The sequence below is a fragment of the Bos mutus genome, chromosome 3 (assembly GCF_027580195.1).
Source record: "Bos mutus isolate GX-2022 chromosome 3, NWIPB_WYAK_1.1, whole genome shotgun sequence".
Taxonomy (NCBI): Eukaryota; Metazoa; Chordata; class Mammalia; order Artiodactyla; family Bovidae; genus Bos; species Bos mutus.
The window spans coordinates 19,727,698-19,748,456 of NC_091619.1; the positions used below are offsets into that span (position 1 = coordinate 19,727,698).

General features: G+C 39.7%; 1 protein-coding gene across 7 annotated transcripts in view; it reads right to left on the bottom strand.

The window, feature by feature from the left end:
• The window catches only part of GON4L (gon-4 like), an 88,587-nt gene that overhangs the window by 22,169 nt on the left and 45,659 nt on the right, over positions 1-20,759 (bottom strand). For all 7 annotated transcript variants that reach the window (XM_070367325.1, XM_070367324.1, XM_070367323.1 and 4 more), the window contains 6 exons: positions 14,678-14,779; positions 6,725-6,765; positions 6,015-6,118; positions 3,118-3,316; positions 2,478-2,564; positions 1,265-1,436 (listed from right to left, as the gene is read on the bottom strand). In XM_070367325.1, the coding sequence (XP_070223426.1) occupies positions 1,265-1,436; positions 2,478-2,564; positions 3,118-3,316; positions 6,015-6,118; positions 6,725-6,765; positions 14,678-14,779 (705 nt within the window). The remainder of the gene's footprint in view (positions 1-1,264; positions 1,437-2,477; positions 2,565-3,117; positions 3,317-6,014; positions 6,119-6,724; positions 6,766-14,677; positions 14,780-20,759) is intronic.

The following is a 20,759-nucleotide window of genomic DNA, read 5'->3' on the forward strand; positions in this document are numbered from 1 at the left end:
AACTTCTTTAATCTCCCTCACAAATCTGGTATTCCAAATTTCTATTTGATTCTTACTTAACTTTCATTAAATTCTCCCAGATTCCTCCTGAGGTTGGGGACAAAAAAACCATAAAGAGGATGAGACACTTCAGTCTCATTCATTTCTATCTTGCTGTCTAAGCCTCTCAATTTCCAGGCATTTCTGTCTTTCCAGAGATAAATACCTCTAGAGCCATATTTCTGCTTGCAAAAATGTTATTTTTATATCCCTAGAAGAAAAACACAGGACCCTACACATGTAACTTGTAACTGTGCACGCCCACACAGTTGCATCCAACTCTGCAATCCTGTCACTATAGCCCGACAGGCTCCTCTGATCAAGGGATTCTCCAACGCAAGAATACTGGAATGGGTGCCATTTCCCACTCCAGGAGATCTTCTCGACCCAGGGACTGAACCCGCATCTCCACTGGCAGGCGGATTCTCTACCAGAGACCCACCTTCAAAGCCCAAGTTTTAACTGTAGTCTGGTGCTAAGTTTTCATTACCAACATATAACTAAAAAAGTTGTGTCTATCATATAATGCCCTTAAATTCAACTATATTGTACTGAATTGTAAGAATCAGGGATTTAAAATCAAATCCAAAGACAAATCCGAATCCAGATCAAACCACAACTAATTTGCTAAACCAGGAACCAATCAGAAACAAATATTTGATTTAAGGGGCAAATATTTACTTAAAAATACTAAACCAATGAACGGTAGAAATCAAACCTGGAAATTTCTTTGAAATACTGAACAGGCAAATGTACAACATTTTTACTTTGTTCCTAACTCCCAAATCAACATAATTGGAGATACTACTATAATCATGGGAAATAAAATGATCCTAATGAAGAAGAGAGTAAAAACCTAATAAATACAACCTGACTTTACCACTTGACTTCCATCTTTATCTTGATACCAGTTTGTCTTGACCTAACTCCTAATACTTCCCCTCATATCTATTTCAGTCCAATTATTAGCAATGAGTGCCACATCTCTACCTCCCACATCCCTGGCCTGTTCACTGACTCCATCCTCTACTTAAACCCAAGTATTATTACCTAGTTCTCCAAGTTAGGTAACGAACACAAAGGAAGGATAAAAGAGAGAAGGAAGAATTACAAATACCCTGTCTCCTCCAACCCTAGGAAATTATCCCTAGGAAATGATCTGTGGGGTAAGAAAGCCACCTTGCACTGCAAGTAAAAACTTAGAGCGGACCCATCTGTTCCCTACCAGTCTTCTTCACAGTTTTACGAGGACTCCAGTCAACGCTGACATGTGTGCTGAAGTCTTCAATAAGCTTCATGGCTCCCATCAGGTTACAGGGTTGGAACAAGGTCTGAAACTTGGAGTTGAACTGATGATGGAGGGCGATGGAGCTTTGAGCAAAGGTTCCCAGCTCTTTCTGGGAAAACAGGACACAAAGGACATCTAAGTTCCAGACAATTAATACCAGTAGCCCTCAGCCTCTGAGAGAAAACCAGTCTTTCCTACAACAGGCTAAAAACAGATAAAAATCATCACAAGGACTTTCATAATTAACGTTTTTCCATTAAGACTGCTCTTCTGCTGAGTTCTCAGATGTTTAGGCATGTGTGATACATTAATTCGTTCCTGTTTTATTCTCAGTCTCAGGGTTCCTCAGCCATTTGGATGTATGTTCTAGCTCCCCAGCTGGAATTAAAATTCTCAAGAGTGAGACCCATTACTTAAAAAAATAATAATAATTCTTTGTTTCTCTGAATAACACCTAGAACAAGGTATTTCTCATGATCCCCTGAACACAATAAGAGGGAAACATAATCTGCTGACCATCCAAGGAAGTTCTGACTATGAGGCACCTCAGATTCCAGAGAGAATTACCCGAGAGGCAAAGAACATCGCTATTATTGGCCCCAAAGTTCAGATTTTAAAATGTGAATTTTCTTTGGCCATTCCCTGCTGCTCACGGGATCTTATTTAGCTCCCCAATAAGGGAATGAACCTGGGCCCCAACAGTGAAAGCAACGAATCCTACACCACTGGACCACCAAGGAATTCCCCAAAATTTGAAATTAAAAGCCCTTCCTCCAAAATATTTCAAAATGCCATGAGCAAAATTTTATATGTAAAACACTGATATCAAGCTTAATAAATAATGAATTCAATAACAAGAGAAGTACAAGAATAACAAGAAAGCCTAAGATGGGAGGATCTACAGGTGAGGAAGAGTACCCAATAAAAAGGTAAGAGAAACAGTCATAGACAATTGAATACACTCTCTGTCCTTTCATGGGAAGCAGTAACTTATGTTTTTACAGCAAACACAGGAAGCCATACAAATACCTACCAATACAAACAGGAGAGAAGAATAAATGTAGCTTATGATGAGTCAACATCTGTGAGAAATAACTTCCTAACTAACTGCATACACAATTCTTTAGATTAGGGATATTTGAAACCTTACAAGAAATATCCTGGTGGTACTGGCCTCCGAACTGAGACTGGGGTTGGAACTGGCGAGAAGGTGAATTTGCGTCAGGAGCTGAACATGCTGGGGAGGAAAAGAAAATAATACAGTGTGACATGTTATGATGCTGTCATCTCAGGAACCCAGAAGACCTTACACCAAGATGTTCATGACTTTATCCTACATGTTTTACTCTGTAGAGAGACTATGAGAACAACACAGTATCTTGGTGTAAACGTTTTTTCTCAGATGTGTTCCACTTGAACAAACTGACAGAACCAGGGGAAATTTAACTTCAAACTAGAGGGACTAAGATTAAAAAAAAAAAAAAAAAAAAAAAAAACTACTCTGGCAGTTAAGCTGTGAAATTCAGAAAGGATTTCTAAAGATTCTTAGAAATCTATCATTCTGAAAACTACCAGAGTCCTGATATGCATTCTGACTTGAGCCATACAGACATGACCATGGTGACTTTTCAAGGTCCTGACCGACGTGAAGATGCTGTGGTCCTGTGGGTTACCAAGACACCTATATGGTTACCAAGACACCTATTTCTGATTTCACAAGCTGCTAATTTTTGGCTTCATCTCAAAAGATGAAGATGATCCAATATTAACATTACCAAGAAGAGTCTTACCTGCTGCATCTGCTGCTGCAGCCTCTTCCTCTGCGCTGGGTCTAGAATCAGAGTCTGATGAACTTTCTCCCTCTGGGGCTTAACCCTCTCTACTTCCTGCTGCTGTTTGGCTGAAGATTTTTTCATCTTCAGCTGTTCAAGTAGCTCCTTCACGGTGCGATGTTGTTCATTTAGTAAGTTGGCCAGTGGTTCCTCAAACCTATCCCCCACAGGGAGATGACTAGATTTGAATATTTTCACGAGTCCAAAACACATCCAGTTCCTTCCTACCATGAGCTAAGCCAGTCTGAGCAACTTCCATTTACTGCTAATCCTTAAGTCTCACTTTAGCCAACAGGCAAACTCCTAGCCTACCCAAATCTTCTCCCATATTTCTTAGCACAGATTCAAATAAGATGGTTCTGAATCGTCCCCCACCTATTCTTCTACAATCAGTACTCTAAGTAATACACTAATGAAGGTGAAATTAAACTAAAATCTAAACATGTGGTAATGTCTGGATAACAAAGCAGCCAAGGAGCTAATGGGAACCCACGATTTTCACATCCCACTGACAGTTACATTAATCTGGGACTTATTCTTAATGGTGATACAGAATCTTCCCAAAGCACAACATCTGTTCTCTAATCTAGATGTTACTCCCACCCCAGGTCCAGTTTCTCCTGTTCTCCAGCTCCTATCCAATCAGGTTGCCCTGACTTCCTTTCTTAAAAACTCAAAGATTTTCTAGCTTGGAGTACAAAAGGCATAAACTAAAACATATGGTGCCTACACACATGCTAAGTCACTTCAGTCCTGTCTGACTCTGCGACCCTATAGACTGTAGCCCACAAGCCTCCTCCTTCCATGGGATTTCTCAGGCAAGCATACTGGAGTGGGTTGCCATTTCCTAATTCCAGGGGCTCTTCCTAAAACACGGACTGAACCCACGTTTCTTGCATCTGCTGCACTGGCTGGCAGGTTCTTTACCACCAGTGCCGCCTGGGAAGCCCTGAAGCACACGGCAGTCTAGACGAATAGTGAGAAGGTGGTTCGAGCATGACCCTACCAAGCATTAGCCTCTAAATAAATTCCTCCTCCAAGCTTTCTGTCACTACCCTCTCCCCACCACCTCCTGAGAGAGAGAGAGAGACTCTGTTGGGGGCTGAAGTAGAATCCAAATGCTAGTTCTGAGTGAGAGACAGAAGAAGACACCCAAGCTGCTATTCTAAACCAGGATACAACCTGCTCAAGCAGCTATGACCAGCAGGTTATCGTAATTCAATAAATCCTCTAGATTGTAGCAATAGCTAAATGATAATATTTTTTTTTCAATAGCCTCTGAGGATAAAAATTATGTTTCCTTTTTCAGTATTTACTGCAAGAATGGACAGGCACAGGGTGAAAATCTAAAGAATGAGACTGTCCTCCATACAGTTTTACTGAGAACTGAAAACTCTGGATTATCTGCATAACTAGCCGAGGAACAGAAGAACAAAGGAAAAAAGCTAGATAATGAAAAGAGCCTGCACCTGATTTTAGTAAGAATTACTTGGATGGGGAGCACAGTTAATGCACTTTCCATGTGATATTTTAATTATTCAAATATTAAGCTAGGTTTGCATTTCCAGCTGAAAAAAAGCAGCAGCAGCCCAAGCAGAGCAACTGAATATCAGAAGGTAACTGAACTGGAATAAGAATTTTTAAGTAGTTCCGTAATTCCCAAATTTTTAAAGTTCATACACAGAGGTGACGAGTGGAAATGAAATACGTTTACTGATCAAACCCCATGATAAAAAGTGCTTAGGTTCTACTCTGCTACACTAGAATTGTTTTCTATGAAATGCTGGGAGAAGTCGGTCAAAATACAGACTCTAAGATATCTTGAAAATGTTCTCCAAAAAAAAGAGGTAAATATGTAAGGTGACAGAAGTATTAACTAACTTCATGGGGCAATCCTTCTGCAGTTGATATGTATATCAAATCATCACACTGTGCACTTTCAATGCTTTACAATCTTATTTGCCAATTATAACTCAACAAACCTGGGGGGAAAAAGGAACTCTTGAGATTTCTTTTGTGATTATATTATGGTATTTAATGTAATGGAGAATGGCTGATACTTCTGACTTTTACACATTGGTTAGTATACCTTGTCTTTTTCACTAAATCGCACGTTACCTGAAGGTCTAGCTTTCAGATGGATCCAGAGCTCTCCAGTTAAACCAAAGGACTAATTAAAGGCTATGAGTCCTTGGGTTTTGCTTTGTTCCATCCATGGCACAAACCATACCCTGACATCTAGCCAGTACCTAATGATAGTAGGCTGCTACTCAGAATGGATAACAACAAAGTACAGATGAAATCTGCAAACTCATCACAAATATAGGGGGGAAAATTAAAGCCTCTACCTTCTGGGTGGGACAAGAGAAGTGCTAATTCATGTGAAGAGGACAGTAAACATATTTCAGACTCCAGGACATTACTGAAGGTGCTTCATGGTTTGCTCAGTTAATGCCCTGCAGACTAACAAAGGTTCATTAACTTTTACTAGATGTTAACAGCAAACAGAAAAACAAAAGGGACATAGTGGCTATTAAACTTTGGGGTAGCTTCTGTGGCTGGCCATGCAGAGTCCTACACACCTCTCCAGCACCACTCACCTGGAGAAGCTGCTATGAATGCCAGCTACTGCTTTTTCTCCCTTCCCAAACAGATACAGCTTGGTCTAGAGCTGCACTGCCCCATAAGGAGAATTATTCACTTCACACCCAACACTGCCAATGGGGTTCAGCATCCTTATAACAGTAACAGCAGGTAGTCAGGGATGGGAAATTGTTAACCAAAACGTCTCAAAACTCACTCTCAGACATACACTTTTCCTCTACTCTAGGTCTCAAGGTCTTTAGTTAGCCTACCGTAAGGCCTGAGGGGTGTTAAAGTTAGGCCGAGGCTCAGCCACACGTTCCTCCTCTTCTGGGCCGTCATCTTCCATGTTGGAGAATCCCATCTCATCTTGAAACTGAGGGCAAAGGAAAAGAAGGATTATCCTGGGGAATGGGCATGTAAAAGTCACTCCAACAGTGACGGGGAAAATGAAGACTGGTTTACAGGACTATAATAATGCTGGCACACAGAAAGAGCTTGCACTGGATCCTTTCTCACTTCTGGGCTTGCACAGTTCTGCACATGGAATAATCTTTATGCCAGAAAAAAAGTTTCTCAGTCTATCACCTTGTAGTGGTAAAGACACACCACAGATAACTCAAAATGATCAGATTATCTTTCAAGAGAGAAATGTATGAGAAAGGGAATTATCTGTGCTGAGAATAATCTAAAATTAGTTTGCAATCTTTAAGGATTATCATGTGATAGTTGAAGAGGCTATCTAAAAGCTTAAGGAAAACTTTACTAAGATATGGATAATCAAAGTTTATTAGTTACCAAAATCTCCTGTCATTACATTCTCTCCTTGGTGGACTAAAAGGAGAATGGGTTGGTCAGACCACTGTTCTGGAGAGAGGGGCCCTGAGACCACAGGACAGAGCTTGCTGAAGAATCCAAAGCTCTTTAGTATAGAATCCAGAGCTTTAGTAACCAGAGTTCTCATTCAAAGACCATTACTCACAGTTTCAAACAGCTCTTCCATCAGTTCATTCACTTCCTTTTCTGCAAAAAAGCCAAACAGTATTCTGTTGCCACATGTTTATTTCATTTTGCAATACAGGGAATTTCAAGAAAACAAAGAAAGCTTTTTTCAGCAAGGCTTTGGACAAAATCTTCATATGTATTAATATCCATCATTCACTCATTCATTTAAAAACATTTATTGAACAACTATATGCCTTAATCTCTGTTCTAGATGCTCAGATACATGACAGAAACTTACTTTCATGAAGCTTAAATTCTAGTGAGAAAACAAACAAAAACGTAAGCTAGATGATTTTATAATGTGATAAATTCATAATCTGTGTTGAAGAGGCTATCTAAAAGCTTAAGGAAAACTTTACTAAGATATGGATAATCAAAGTTTATTAGTTACCAAAATCTCCTGTCATTACATTCTCTCTTGGATGGACTAAAAGGAGAATGGGTAGATAGAATTCAGTGCTATCCTACTGAATGGAATCAAGACAGAAGTCTCCAGTAGTGTATCAAAAGACTCTACTTTTGGGCCTGAACTATTCAGCAATCCCATCCACAACCTAAAACACCCAGAAAACACACTTATCAAATGTGCAAATAATAAAAAGCTAAAAGGGATCACCAGACCAACAGATGACAGAGTTCTAATTTTCTCAAATTAATTGGATGAAATATAATGGGGATAAATTTAAAGTCTTACATTTAGGATTTTGAAAAATCAGTTTCTTAAGTGCACAAAAAGATCAATGACACAATGGCTCCAAAACAGTGCTTGTAACCAAGAAGGCAAGCATATCACTAAATCACAGCAGAGTGTGATCATCACTATAAAAGCCCTTCTCAAGAGGGCATTAAAAAAACAAAATCCAAATGTTGGTGAGGATGTGCAGTGACTGGAACTCTAAAAACAATGTACAAGGAAAGACACTGAAAAAAGGTCTGGCAATTTCACAGAAAACTAAGTATAGATCTACTTTATGACCAATGATTCCTCCCCTAGAGAGCTGACCCAAAAGATATGAAACATCTGTCCACAAAACTTTTGAAGAAAGGTCAGAGCTATCTTTATTCAAGATAGCTAGAAATTAGAAAGAACCCAGGTGTCCATCAACACCTGGGGATTGATGACAAATAAACAAATTGGTATATTTATACACTGGAATCCTACTCAGCAATAAAAAGGAAGGAAATTAGGTAATACAAGCAATATTCATGAATCTCAGAAACATCATGCTAAGTGAAAGATGCTTTACATAACAGAATACATACTATGATTCCATTTACATGAAGCTTTAAAAGAGGCAAGTCTATCTAATCTATGATATAAGAAAATAGAACAGTGGTTTCACCAGGGAGGATGATGTGCGGACTGATCTGGAGGGACAAGTAGGTGCTTTTTGGGGTGATGAATCTCTATCTTCTTAGGGGTTGAGTACATCCCTCTAACAAAGAGGCACTACAAACCTCACTGAATGGTACACTAAAGATTTCTATACTACAGTATGTATACATTACCTAAAAAGAAAATCTGTAAACAATACTGAGTTCTAATTAATGATGTGCATGCTGAAATGTTTAGATATCCACAACTCACTATGAAATGCTTTAAAAAGAATAAACAAACAAGGATTAACAGATAGATAGAGAAATAGATGGAGAGCTGCATAATTAATATATGAAAACTTAACTGCAGAAGCTAGGTGGTGGGTATATGGGTGAGGGTGTGTGTGCTAAGTCACTTCATTTGTGTCCAACTCTTTGCGACCCTATGGACTGTAGCCCATCAGGCTCCTTTGTCCATCGGATTTTCCAGGCAAGAATACTATAGTGGGTTGCCATACCCTCTTCCAGGGGATCTTCCCAACCCAGGGACTGAACCCTATCTCCTGAAACTCCTGTACTGCAGACAGATTCTTTACCACTGAGCCACTGGGGAAGCCCTGGTATATGGGTGTCCACATGTTTGAAGAGTTTCATAAAAACACGTAATGTAGGAGAAATTTTCCTAAAAATAAAGGCTAATATCCAGAGGAAGGTAATCTGGGTGTTGAAGTGTGGAAAGTCTGACATTTAGAGAACTGAAGAAACTTGGTATGTTTAGCATAGTAAAGAAAAAATGTAGGAAAAGAAACATACTATACTACGTACACTTGGTAGTAAGTTACATTTTTTAGGAACAAAGGAAAAACAAATATAAAAGATTCAGATTTAGTAAGGAAAATGTTAATTGAGGAGGTGTTCAAGAGCAGGACACAGCATCTGCAGAACTGATGAACTCCCTGTCACCAGAGGTTCCCAAACAGATTGAAAGGTCACATCAGAGAAGCTATGAACAAATGCTTAAGTGGGAGGAAAATATACATAATCACAGAAGCATTCCAGACTCTGTGATTCTAAGCTTCTTTATTTTTAAATTTTTATCATCCACATAAGTCCTCTTAAAAGGACTGTAATTAAACATGATAACGTAAGACAACAAGGGGTAGAAACAAAATTAAAATTCTATCCCAGTTTTTACTTACAATCACAGAACGCTATCACTAGAAAGGAGGACCCTTCATTCAGGCATCCCAGAAAAGTCTACTCTTCAGCAAATATTGTCAGCACCGTGAAAAACACTTGCTCAAAGGCAATAAAATCATGAGAAACTCACAGTCTAGTGGAGGAGACAAGATATAAATAAGCAATTATGAGAGAGATGAGCATTAAAAAGGACATATAAAATCGTATGGAATACAAAGCAAGAAAGTCAATCCTCAATGAGGAGGATCTCACTGAGAAATTACAGTTGATTCTTAAACAACGTGGAATTGAACTACATGGGTCCACTTATATGCAGAGTTTTTTCAATAAATTTATTGGAAAAATGGAAGGGGATGTGCAACAATTCGAAAAAACTCTCAGACAAACCGCAGTCTAGAATATAAAACATTTAAGAGAAAGTGAGGTATGCCATGAACACATAAACTGCATATAGATACTAGTCTACTTTATCATTAACTATCATTAAAATATACACAAATCTACTCTGAAAGTTAAAATTTATCAAAATGTATGCAAATGTAGACGACACAAAGTGCCACTCAGAGAAACACAAATATAAAGATTCAGTATGAAATCGTAACTGCATAAAAGTAACTGTGGCATATACTGTACTCCTGCAATAATTTCATAGTTACCTCCTGTTACTAGCTAAAGTGCAGAAGCACAGTCATGACATTACAAGAAAATGCTAAATTGCCCGATATGTACCAGAGACTATGGTCTCGTTTATGACCAGGACTATCCTTCTCTATAAAGCTGCTCACCCCGAGAGCCTTGAAAGAAAAAGATAAACAGGAGTTACCAGTCTTTGGATATAAAAAAAAGAAGGCCCTTTCTCTGGATTGGTTTCATCAATGCTTTGTCCCTGAAGTCAGGAAATACCTTGTGTTTTAAGCTTCTTTTGATATTGGACAATGCCCCTGGCCACCCAGAGCCCAATGAATTCAACACTGAAGGTGTCTTAAGTGATCAACTCGCCTCCGAACACGTCTCTAATTCAGCCTTCAGATCAGCAGTCATAAGGATCTGTAAGCCTCATTATGCGTGATACTCTATGGAAAGGATCATCAATGCTACAGCAGAGTCCTCGATGAAGAGAATGTAAGTCTGGAAGAAGGATTACACTATTGAAGATGCCATCGCTGTTAAAGAAAAATCCAAGAAAGCCATTAAACCTGAAACAATAACTCCCCATTGGAGAAAACCATGTTCAGATATTATGCATGAATTCACAGGATTTACAACAGAGCCAATCAAGGAAATTATGAAAGAGATTGTGAATACAGCCCAAAAAACATGGGGGTAAAGATTCAACTTTTGGATCTTAGAGAAATTCAAGAGCTAACAGACACCAGGCCAGAGGAATTAACAGAAGATGCCTTGATGGAGAAGAGTGCTCCCAGACTAGTGCCAGACCACGAGCAAGAAGACAAAGAAGCTGTGTCAGAAAACAAACTGATATCAGACAATCTGGCAGAAGAGTTCTGATTATTCAAGACTCCTTTTGATTTCTTTTGCATGAAGCCTTCATGATATATAGACTCTGAAACCAAAGCATATGGTGGGGAGAGGGATTGGACCATACAGAAACATATTTAGAGAAATGAAAAAGCAAAAAGTCAGACAGAAATTATAATGTATTTCCATAAAGTTACACTCTCGGCCACCCCTTCCTCCTCCACCACCTCTTCTGCTTCTGCCACCCCTGGAAGAGTAAGACCAACCCCCTTCTTTCTCCTCTTACTCCTCAGCTGATTCAATGTGAAGACAAAGAGGATAAAGGCCTTTATGATGATCCACTATGACTCAATGAATAGTAAACAGTCATCATGCCCACAGTTAATAAACTTATCTGTGGTGGATGTGTTTGCCTTTGTGTGAAAATTTAATAATTGTTTGGCAAGAAGTGTATGAGATGTTTTTGTGTCATCATCATCGTTGCCCACGTATTAGAAAATCTTGTGCAAGACTTGTATTGAAATGGATAACCTATCCTTACACAGGCATAAAGTGAGTGATATAACATAAATTTAACTATGTGGTAGAGCTTCCCTGGTGGATCAGACAGTAAAGAAACTGCCTGCAATGCAGGAGACCCAGGTTTGATCCCTGAGTTGGGAAGATCCCCTGGAGGAGGAAATGGCAACCCACTCCAGTATTCTTGCCTGGAGAATTCCATGGACAGAGGAGCCTGGAGGGCTACAGTCCATGGACTTGCAAAGAGTCGGACATGACTGAGCAACTAACACTTTCACTTTCAACTATGTGTTAGTTTTATTACTGATTCATAATTATGCTTTCAAAAAAATTACATTATCTTACAGTATGCCTCTCTCTCGTAATTAGAGAAACCCTGTATCAATCTATCACAATTATAAAAAATTTAACAGTGTTTCCAATCCTGTTCATGAATATGACTGTAATGTTGTTCAGGTGCTAAGTCATATTGAACTCTTTGCGACCCCAAGGACTGCACCACCTCTGGCTCCACTGTCCTTCACTATCTCCAAGAGATCGCTCAAATTCATGTCCACGGAGTCAGTGATGCTATCTAACCATCTCATTCTCTGCTGCTCCTTACTCCTGCCCTCAATCTTTCCCAGTATCAGGGTCTTTTCCAATGAGTCAGCTCTTCACAGCAGGTGGCCAAAGTACTGGAGCTTCAGTTTCAGCATCAGTCCTTCCAATGAATATTCAGGGTTGATTTCCTTTAGAATTGACTGGTTTGATCTCCATTCAGTCCCAACAGTTCAAAACCATCAATTCTTCAGCACTTGGTCTTCTTTATGGTCCAATTCTGACATCTATAGATGAATACTGGAAACACCAGAGCTTTGACAATATGGACCTTTGTCGGCAAAGTGATGTCTCTGCTTTTTAATATTTTGTCTTCCAAGAGGCAAATGTCTTTTAATTTTATGGCTGCAGTCACCATCTGCAGTGATTTTGAAGCCCAAAAAAATAACTGTTACTGCTTCCACTTTTTACCCTTCTATTTGCCATGAAATAATGGGAGTGAATGGCAGGATCTTAAGTTTTTTTTAATGACTGTAATATTGTATGCCATAAAATTTTGTAACAGTTCTTTCATCAGTGTATAGGCAGGGTATGCTGAAGGAATTCTATCAATTACACTATATCAAGCTATCGTACTGCTGCTTCTTCATTAGCTTTAACTGTACGGACCTTTGTCGGCAAAGTGATGTCTCTGCTTTTTAATATGCTGTCCAGGTTTGTCATAGCCTTCCTTTCAAGGAGCAAACATCTTTTAACTTCATAGCTGCAGTCACTGTCCACAGTGATTTTGGAGCCCAAGAAAATAAAGTCTGTCACTGCTTCCACTTTTCCCCGTTCTGTTTGCCTGATGGGACCTGATGCCATCATCTTAATTTTTTAATGACTGCAATACTGTATGCCATAAAATTTCTGTAACAATTCATGTATCCATAGGCAAGAGTACTGTGAAGCAATTCTATCAGTTACACTAGGCTATCATCAAGCCGTCATAGTGTTGCTTCTTCCTCATTGATACATGAATCCTTACACCATAAATAAACACAGATTTCTTTTTCACATTATCTTTTCATTTTTCATATCCAGTGCTTGTGACATGTATGTCTACAGTATTCTGTGTCATATGAGATAATATTAATGCAGATACTGACAGAGAATTCATCTTGTAAACAGATTAACACAAACTTACATTTGGAAGTATGCATAAAACAGTAGTATAAAAATGTATTTTGTCTCCCTTATGATTTTCTTAATAACATTTTCTTTTCTCTAGCTTACTTTATTATAAGAATATAGTACATAAAATACATTACATACAAAATACATGTTAATCAACTATTTACTTTATTGCTAAGCCTTCAACAGTAGGCTACTAGCAGTTAAGTTTGGGGACAGTCAAAACTTCCAGTCAGATTTCTCACTGCACACTGGTTTAGCACCCCTAGCCCCCAAGTTCTTCAAGGTCAACTGAAGAAAGTCACAGACAAACAAAAGGGGAAGGCAAATGTATTCCAGCATGAGAACTAAACTGAAATGCAATCTCCTACTTTTCTGCTTCAAGCAAATAATGTTTCATAACCACCAGCACACGACACTGTGGACCAGTCACTCCTTGACTCTTCCCCTGGTTTCTGAAACACAAGACTTTCTTGGTTTTTCTCATACTTTTCAAGACAATCCTTCAGTTTTCTCAAAATCTAAATCCTCAAGCCTTTTTTTCCTACACTTTCTCTTTGATTCTTGGTGCTTTCCTTTCAGTGCTTCTTCTAACCTTAACTATCATAAGATACCAAAACAAATGGAAGGACCTTCATAAAGAAAATGACACTCTAATCTCAAAAACAATATGAAAGATGAACTACAGCAACAAAACAGAACATTTAAAGGATTGTGCTTACATAATCTCTCTACATAAAGACCTACATTATTTAGGTACATGATAAACACTTTTGGACACTGATAAATCTTTCTTCATAGCCTTGTCAAGAGCCAACATTTTACCTTCACCATATGGTGTATATTATCCAAGTACAGGGACTTGCACACACTCAATACAAATCAACAGTTCCTGAAACATGTTATCCATTACTGGCAAACTAGCAATGCAATAATTTTTTTTAAAAAATGACTCAAGCCAAGTTATTGTTTCCCATGCCTCCAATCTTGCTCTTTACCCACCAAAATCAATACATTAAACTGGCATTAAATCAAAATAATATTTCTAAAATCCAAATCAGTTCCTATTGATTTCCTGCTTAAAACTTTTTGACCTTTCTTGACAGATAAAAATCAAATCTAAGGTTCTCTATGAACTGAACATTGCTTAACTTCCTACCACAACTCAGATAACTAAATCAAACTACTTACTATTTTCAAAATACATGTATTGCTGTTTCATAATTTCATGGTCTGCAAAATATTCTTCTATTTACAAAACCCCTCTCTGCCCCCATTCACCAAAACCTTATTACTCCTTCTAAACTAAGGTGAATCATTTTGTGAGTCATTTCCCAAGCCATAGTATACATAGGACACTATACCCTCTTTTAGGCCACCAATATATAAGCTATTATTACAGCACCTATCACTTTGTACTGTAACTGTTCCTGTCTGTATCCCCCTACTAAGCTGACATCCTACAGACAGAGGCCATGTCTTACTTTGGTACAATCGCTGCCAAATACTGAACTCAATACATGACTGTGGGATGTTGACAGGATTCCTGAATATAGATGTCAATGTAAAGAATTATAGAAATAAATAGGCAGAGGAAGCTTAAATGTCTTGAGTGGGCTGCTTCACCCTCAAAACTCTGCAAAGTAAACAAAGCTAGATGTGGAAAAGTCAAGAGCAGGACTCATAACACACACAGACTCACTGGTGATTCTTACTGCCCGGTCAGTGCGGAAATCCTCTGTGTCTGGTTCATCGAGGTCTTCCAGGAAATTATATTCCGGATCATCATCATCATCTGCTTCATCTAGGGAAAAAAAGTTTCAGACACTTATTCAACGGTAAACTCATATCTCCAAAGAATATTTAAGATGTTCAGCACCACAGGAAATCTACTCTGTGGTAGATAAATAAAAGCACATTTATTCTGAAGTTTTTAATTTATTTATTTTTTGGCCACACCATGTGGCTTGCAGGATCTTAGTTCCCTCACCAGGAATTGAACCCAGGCCCTTGGCAGTGAAGGCAGAGTCCTAACCAGTGGACCGCCAGGGAACTCCCTATTCCGAAGTTTCTAAACTACTTATTCTTCTTTTCCTCAGTGCTTCTGTATAGATCATCTCCCACAGCTGACTCATCTCATCTATTCTCCCCACTAAGCTAAGTTCCTTCCTCGCTCCAAACAAGGCTTAAATTTCTCAAAATGCAGCCAAAGTCAAAAAAATGAACATATAATTTATCTCAGTAAACCCACTTAGAGTAGTGCATCTCATTAAAATAATATTTTTCCAAAATTCTTTATACAAAGGCACTGACAGTAAAAGAAAAAAAAAATAACCCTAATTCCCAATAATTAAGGAATGACTATAATTCAGATGCCTCAGTATAAGACAGAAGATACATGCAGAATTTAAGCATTATATACATGTTCAATATATACATGACAAAAGTACAATACTCATATAGCACTCATAAGCATGACGAAATTATATCCCTACAATAAGACTCAGAAATAACTAAAAATACACAAAAAATACTAAACATTTGTTATATACGAATACAGAAATATGGCTATTTTTCTCCCTCATAATTTTCTCTAATGTTGATGCTATCATGTTGTTTAGATTCTGTCTCACTGTTCACACACTGTTGGCAAGGCACAAGCAGGGAAGCTGGAAGAAAACTCAAGGAGTCATAGAACTGCAGACGTGTGTCTTCTCTCCAGGCTGGCACAGCGGCCGTAGCAGCAGACACGCTATATTCTCTCGTGGTTGACCCCGTCAACACACGGCCATAACCCAGCCTCAAGGGCTTTTCAGGTGGAGCTTTCATATGTTTACAGAACAAAAGTGGCCCATGACCACTTGGTACATCTGACATACATGCACAGTGCTATAAATGACCTCAGCTGCCACCTAATCGTGTGACTATAAAACGTGAGGCGAGTGAGAGAGGCCGTGGGGCAAGAAAGCCTGACCGTCAGCATCTTGGCTAACCTGCTCTTTCCTTACATCCCACCCCTTCAGGGTCTCTCGCCTCACAATCCACGTGCAGTCCATCTTCCACGATACTCCCTTGGTGAGTTAGCACAGATCCTCGAACCCATGTTCTACACAGCAGTAGATGCTACAACAAACAGTTACATCCCCAGTGCAGAGCGAAACGCAACACCCGGTGTCACCTGGAACTCATGTTGCAGTCCTTGCCCTCATGGGGCTAGAAGAGCCCCCCACTGCATGTGGAGTGCCTTTATCTTCCATGGCCAGCCCACCGTCTGCCCTTGAGAGACTGCAGGAAAGCCTCGACAGGGGCAACTCCACCCCTGCAGGGCTTTTTACTAAGGACCTGCAAAACCACCCACAGGCACCAGGCCCACCCATTCAAAGAGGGATTTCTGCAGCATTCACAGCCCACCCACATGATTCCTTCCAAATGCTTTCACACTTCTAAATCTGCAAGAGAGTCAGAAGTTAGTAACACATCACAGCACACATCCTTCACAGAACCCTGTTCTAAATCTAGGACACAGCCTTCACAGTACACTGTTCTAAATCTGCAAGAGAGGACACAGCTAGATCTAAAGACAGGACACAGCCCTAACAGTATGCCTTCACCCAATCAGCCCACATTTGCATCTGTGTAACCCAAAAGCGGCCCCTGCCAGCTAGGGCCCCCTTCAGGCTCTTCACACTTTCAATGGTGCCGTGCACGCTCTCCCTCTACTTCTCTCAGTAAGGGCTCACCAAATCCTCCCACAGGAGGCAGCCCACCCCTTCGAAGAGGGGCTTTTTGTGGCGTTCACAGCTCAATCACGAATCTGTAGTTTCAGGATCACAGCTCACATCACGAGTTCATGTAACTGCTTGTATCTCTTGCTCTGGGTGCTTCTCACACCTGGTAAACTGCTGCTCCAGCTGCAGTTGCCTCCATAGCTAGTGTCTGGGAGTTCTGCATTCATCCACATGGTGTGGATGACGGCATTAATCCATTCCATCAGGGTATGTGTTTGGTTAGGCACTCCCTGCATGAGTCACCTAGCATTCTGCAACCTTTGTCTCAATGAGGGGTGAGTGGTTATACATGCCAACTGTTCTATTCTGTCCCTGGAACAAAGGATACCAAACACTCCTGTGTCCCAGACTCACAAAAGCTATGCTGCCAACGGTTCCCCTTGCTTTTGCTGAAACTGCTTACCCAAGTCAACCAACTCCACCTGAGTATATGGGCAATACGTCGTGAACTCAGTCACACTGGGGGCCCCTTGAGGATGCTCCCGCTGGGCCATAGGCTGCTCATGTTTCACTTTCTGCTGTAAATAGGGCCTTGTCAGCATCGTCCCTCATTACCTCACAGTCCGAGGCACTGGGTTCCTCCTCAAGGCCATGCATCTCTTGTTTCACCAAGAAGGCAAGGTTCCAACTTTTCTTCTTCTCTTTGCAACTGGCACACTTGCATGGCATCACAAAGGGCACTATCCATATTCGCCTTCAAGGCAGTTAGGAAAATCCACCCCACGGTGCCAGCAACAGTCCATACCACCTTGTCAGGCAAACGGGAACTCACCACCTGTAATGCCTTTTCAATGCTATCTGGTGAACTACCTGCCACTTCCCAGTCTTCCATCAGCATCCACACTGAGAAAACTGTGGCCTCCTGGTAACACATGCTATGTGTTGGAGCCTCAGGCTCCTCTACCTCGGGGGTATCCTGTCAACTATGCCAATTGTCTTGCTGTTCCTCACTGTGCACGCTATTCTCTGAACCCAGGGTAGGCAAGGCGCAAGCAGGGAAGCTAGAAGAAAACTCAAGGAGTCATAGGAACTGCAGACTGTTTTTTCTCCCCAGGCTGGCACAGCAGCCGAAGCAGCAGACACACTGTATTCACTCATGGTTGACACAGCTGACACACAGCCATAATGCAGCCTCAAGGGCTTTTTAGGGGCAGCTTTTATGTGTTTACAGAACAAAAGTGGCCCATGACCAAGAAGGTACATCATGATGCACAGTGCTTTAAGTGATCTCAGCTGTTACATAACCATATATTTACAAAACGTGGGGCGAGAGCAAGAGGCTGTGGGGCAAGAGAGCCTGACCACCACCATCTTGGCTAATTTGCTCTTTCCCTACAGACTGCTAAATAAAAATTGTGAAGGAGTCAATAAAATACAGAATTGTTATATTAAGGTGAAATTCTTCCCAAGACAACTTTAGATGAGCATCATCTAACAGAACTTTCTGCAAGGCTGGAAATGTTCTAATACATATGCATTGTGCAACAGTAATCACATGAGCCAACTGAGAACTTGAAATGCGGCTAGCGCAACTGAGGAACTAAATTAAAACAAAAACACCTTACCACCTTACAGCCATTAAACAGAAGAGGGAGATCTGTACACATTACAATAGAAAGATCTCTAAATTATAGTAAGTGAAAGAAGCAAGTTGCAGATGCAGGATAACATGTATAGTATGATGCCTTTCATGGAAAAAAAGATAAATATGTGCTTGATTAGATACACAGAAAATAGTTCGAAAGAATTAACAAAGACTGAAGAATGGAATTCTTCCTTTCCACTTTGTGCCCTTCCATAATGTTTTGATTTTTCACAACAAATGAGTATCTTTCATTAAAAATAAAAATATATACACAAACATCTTTGATTCACCATTACTGAAAAATCTGTACTGATAAGCCCCAGTCTAACCTGATAATCTTTTTAATTTTTATTGGAGTATAATTAACATACAATGCTGTGTTAGCTAACCTGATATTCTTTACTCAACATTTATTCTGTTTCCAATATATAAATCTGCATTGTTTGTATATAGTTATTTAAATGTGAAGTCTTTTTCACCCATCTATAGGTTATCTCCCCAATAAAAATGTTTTAAATCCTTGGGAATGGAATCTCTACAGTACTTTCTACGTAAGCCTCTTTAGAGCAGATTCTTTACGAATGTTGCGAATAATGTAAGTTCTGGAGAAAGCCTATATCAAATGGATACTGTACATACGTTTGGACCCCCATCTGTTTAGGTGCAAGATCTACAAAGAAGGCTTCTGCTTGTATCATACAAGTGGGCCAGCCGATATTCTCAGAGAATTCATTTGGTAAACATGCTGAAAAATCATTTGGGAAGGTTTCTTCTGAGTTCTGCTTGGCTTTTAGTACCTTGATTGTGGAACCTACCCTCTGGGTCTAATTACTTTGTTGACTGATATTAACACCCACTGTCAGCATCTACCCAGCTGACCTCAATTTGGTGTACCCACTCCATTAGTAGACCTCTTAGATCATTTTTTGCAAATGACACTCTTAATAGAAGAGCAGATGGTACTAGGAACATATGAAAATAACCACATAACACTACAAAAATAAACCAGCATATGGCTGAAGTTTGGTTCTATGATCTATATCTAGCATTATTTCCTACTTACCAGCACTCATTAAACTCAGCTGGTAGATGTGGTTTATAAATCTACCCGAGTCACTGCATTCATATTCTCTTTTTTAAGTAGATCCTACTAAGGAAACAAAACAATTGTTTTAAAGAAAAGATTTTCACCCTCCCCACTAACCATTATTCCATTTCCTCAATTGACCCTTATCATACTCTTCTATTCCTCCCATGCCAGTAGTTTCCAACCTTTAGGATACGTAAGAATTAGATCCCTAGACGATACCCATTAGAGATTCTGATTCAGTAGGTATAGGGCAAGGCCCTGGAATGGAATTTACATCTTAACACCATCCAACACAAACATCCTAACACACTCTGATTCTGATTCAAATTCTAGACACTAACTATGAGAAACACTGTCCTGCTGCTGCTGCTGCTGCCGCTAAGTCGCTTCAGTCGTGTCCGACTCTGTGTGACCCCATGGACGGCAGCCCACCAGGCTCCCCTGTCCCTAGAATTTTCCAGGCAAGAGTACTGGAGTGGGTTGGTACTGCCTTCTCCGTGAGAAGCACTGTCCAAGCTCCCAAAATCCTGACAGCCAACCCAGTCTGACCTTTCCTCCTCAATAGCCAGTATCTCAGCTCTTTCAACCAAGGTGTTAACAATTAAGGCACCAAAGCTGCTGGACTAATAAAGCCACGAGACGTAATCACTATCGATACTTTGTCTTAGCTTAGGTCTAAGGATAAAATGCAGAGCTTGCTTATGAAGTATCATATGCATTTAAAAAATGCTTTCATGCCCCCTGAGACTTCTTTGAGACATGTTCCTGGAAAACTAAACTGGGTTCTAATTCTAGCAGTATAACAAATGGATTCTGAAACACAAATAACACAATGAATTTCTGAGACTTTTATAAAATCGATAGAATTATCTTTGTCCCTGTTCATTTCTTTCTGCAGAGGTTTTTGAGCCTTGTGAGCCTTGGACTTTGAGATGGGTTGATAGAAAAAGGAAATGTCAATAAATGAACCTCAAGAAAATGATAAATCTCCCCAAAGAAAGTGACATAAGAAATCTTCATGTATGTAGATGTGGACATTTTTCCAGGGAGTGGCTGCATAGCTTTCAGCACATTCTCAAAGGGGTAAGGAATCATCTGGAAATCACTACAAACTAAGGCAATCTCTCATTTCCTCTACATTTACAGAAACACTGCACAAAATGATGTGATACCTGATTTTCACTACAGTACACTTAAAAAAAAAAATCACCAAAAACAATTTTAACAATCTTTATTTCACTGTTTTAAAGAAAGAACTTTTACTTATATTCTAAAACAAATAAGGGTTGCAGCAAGGATTCTTACACCACGTATGACTGCA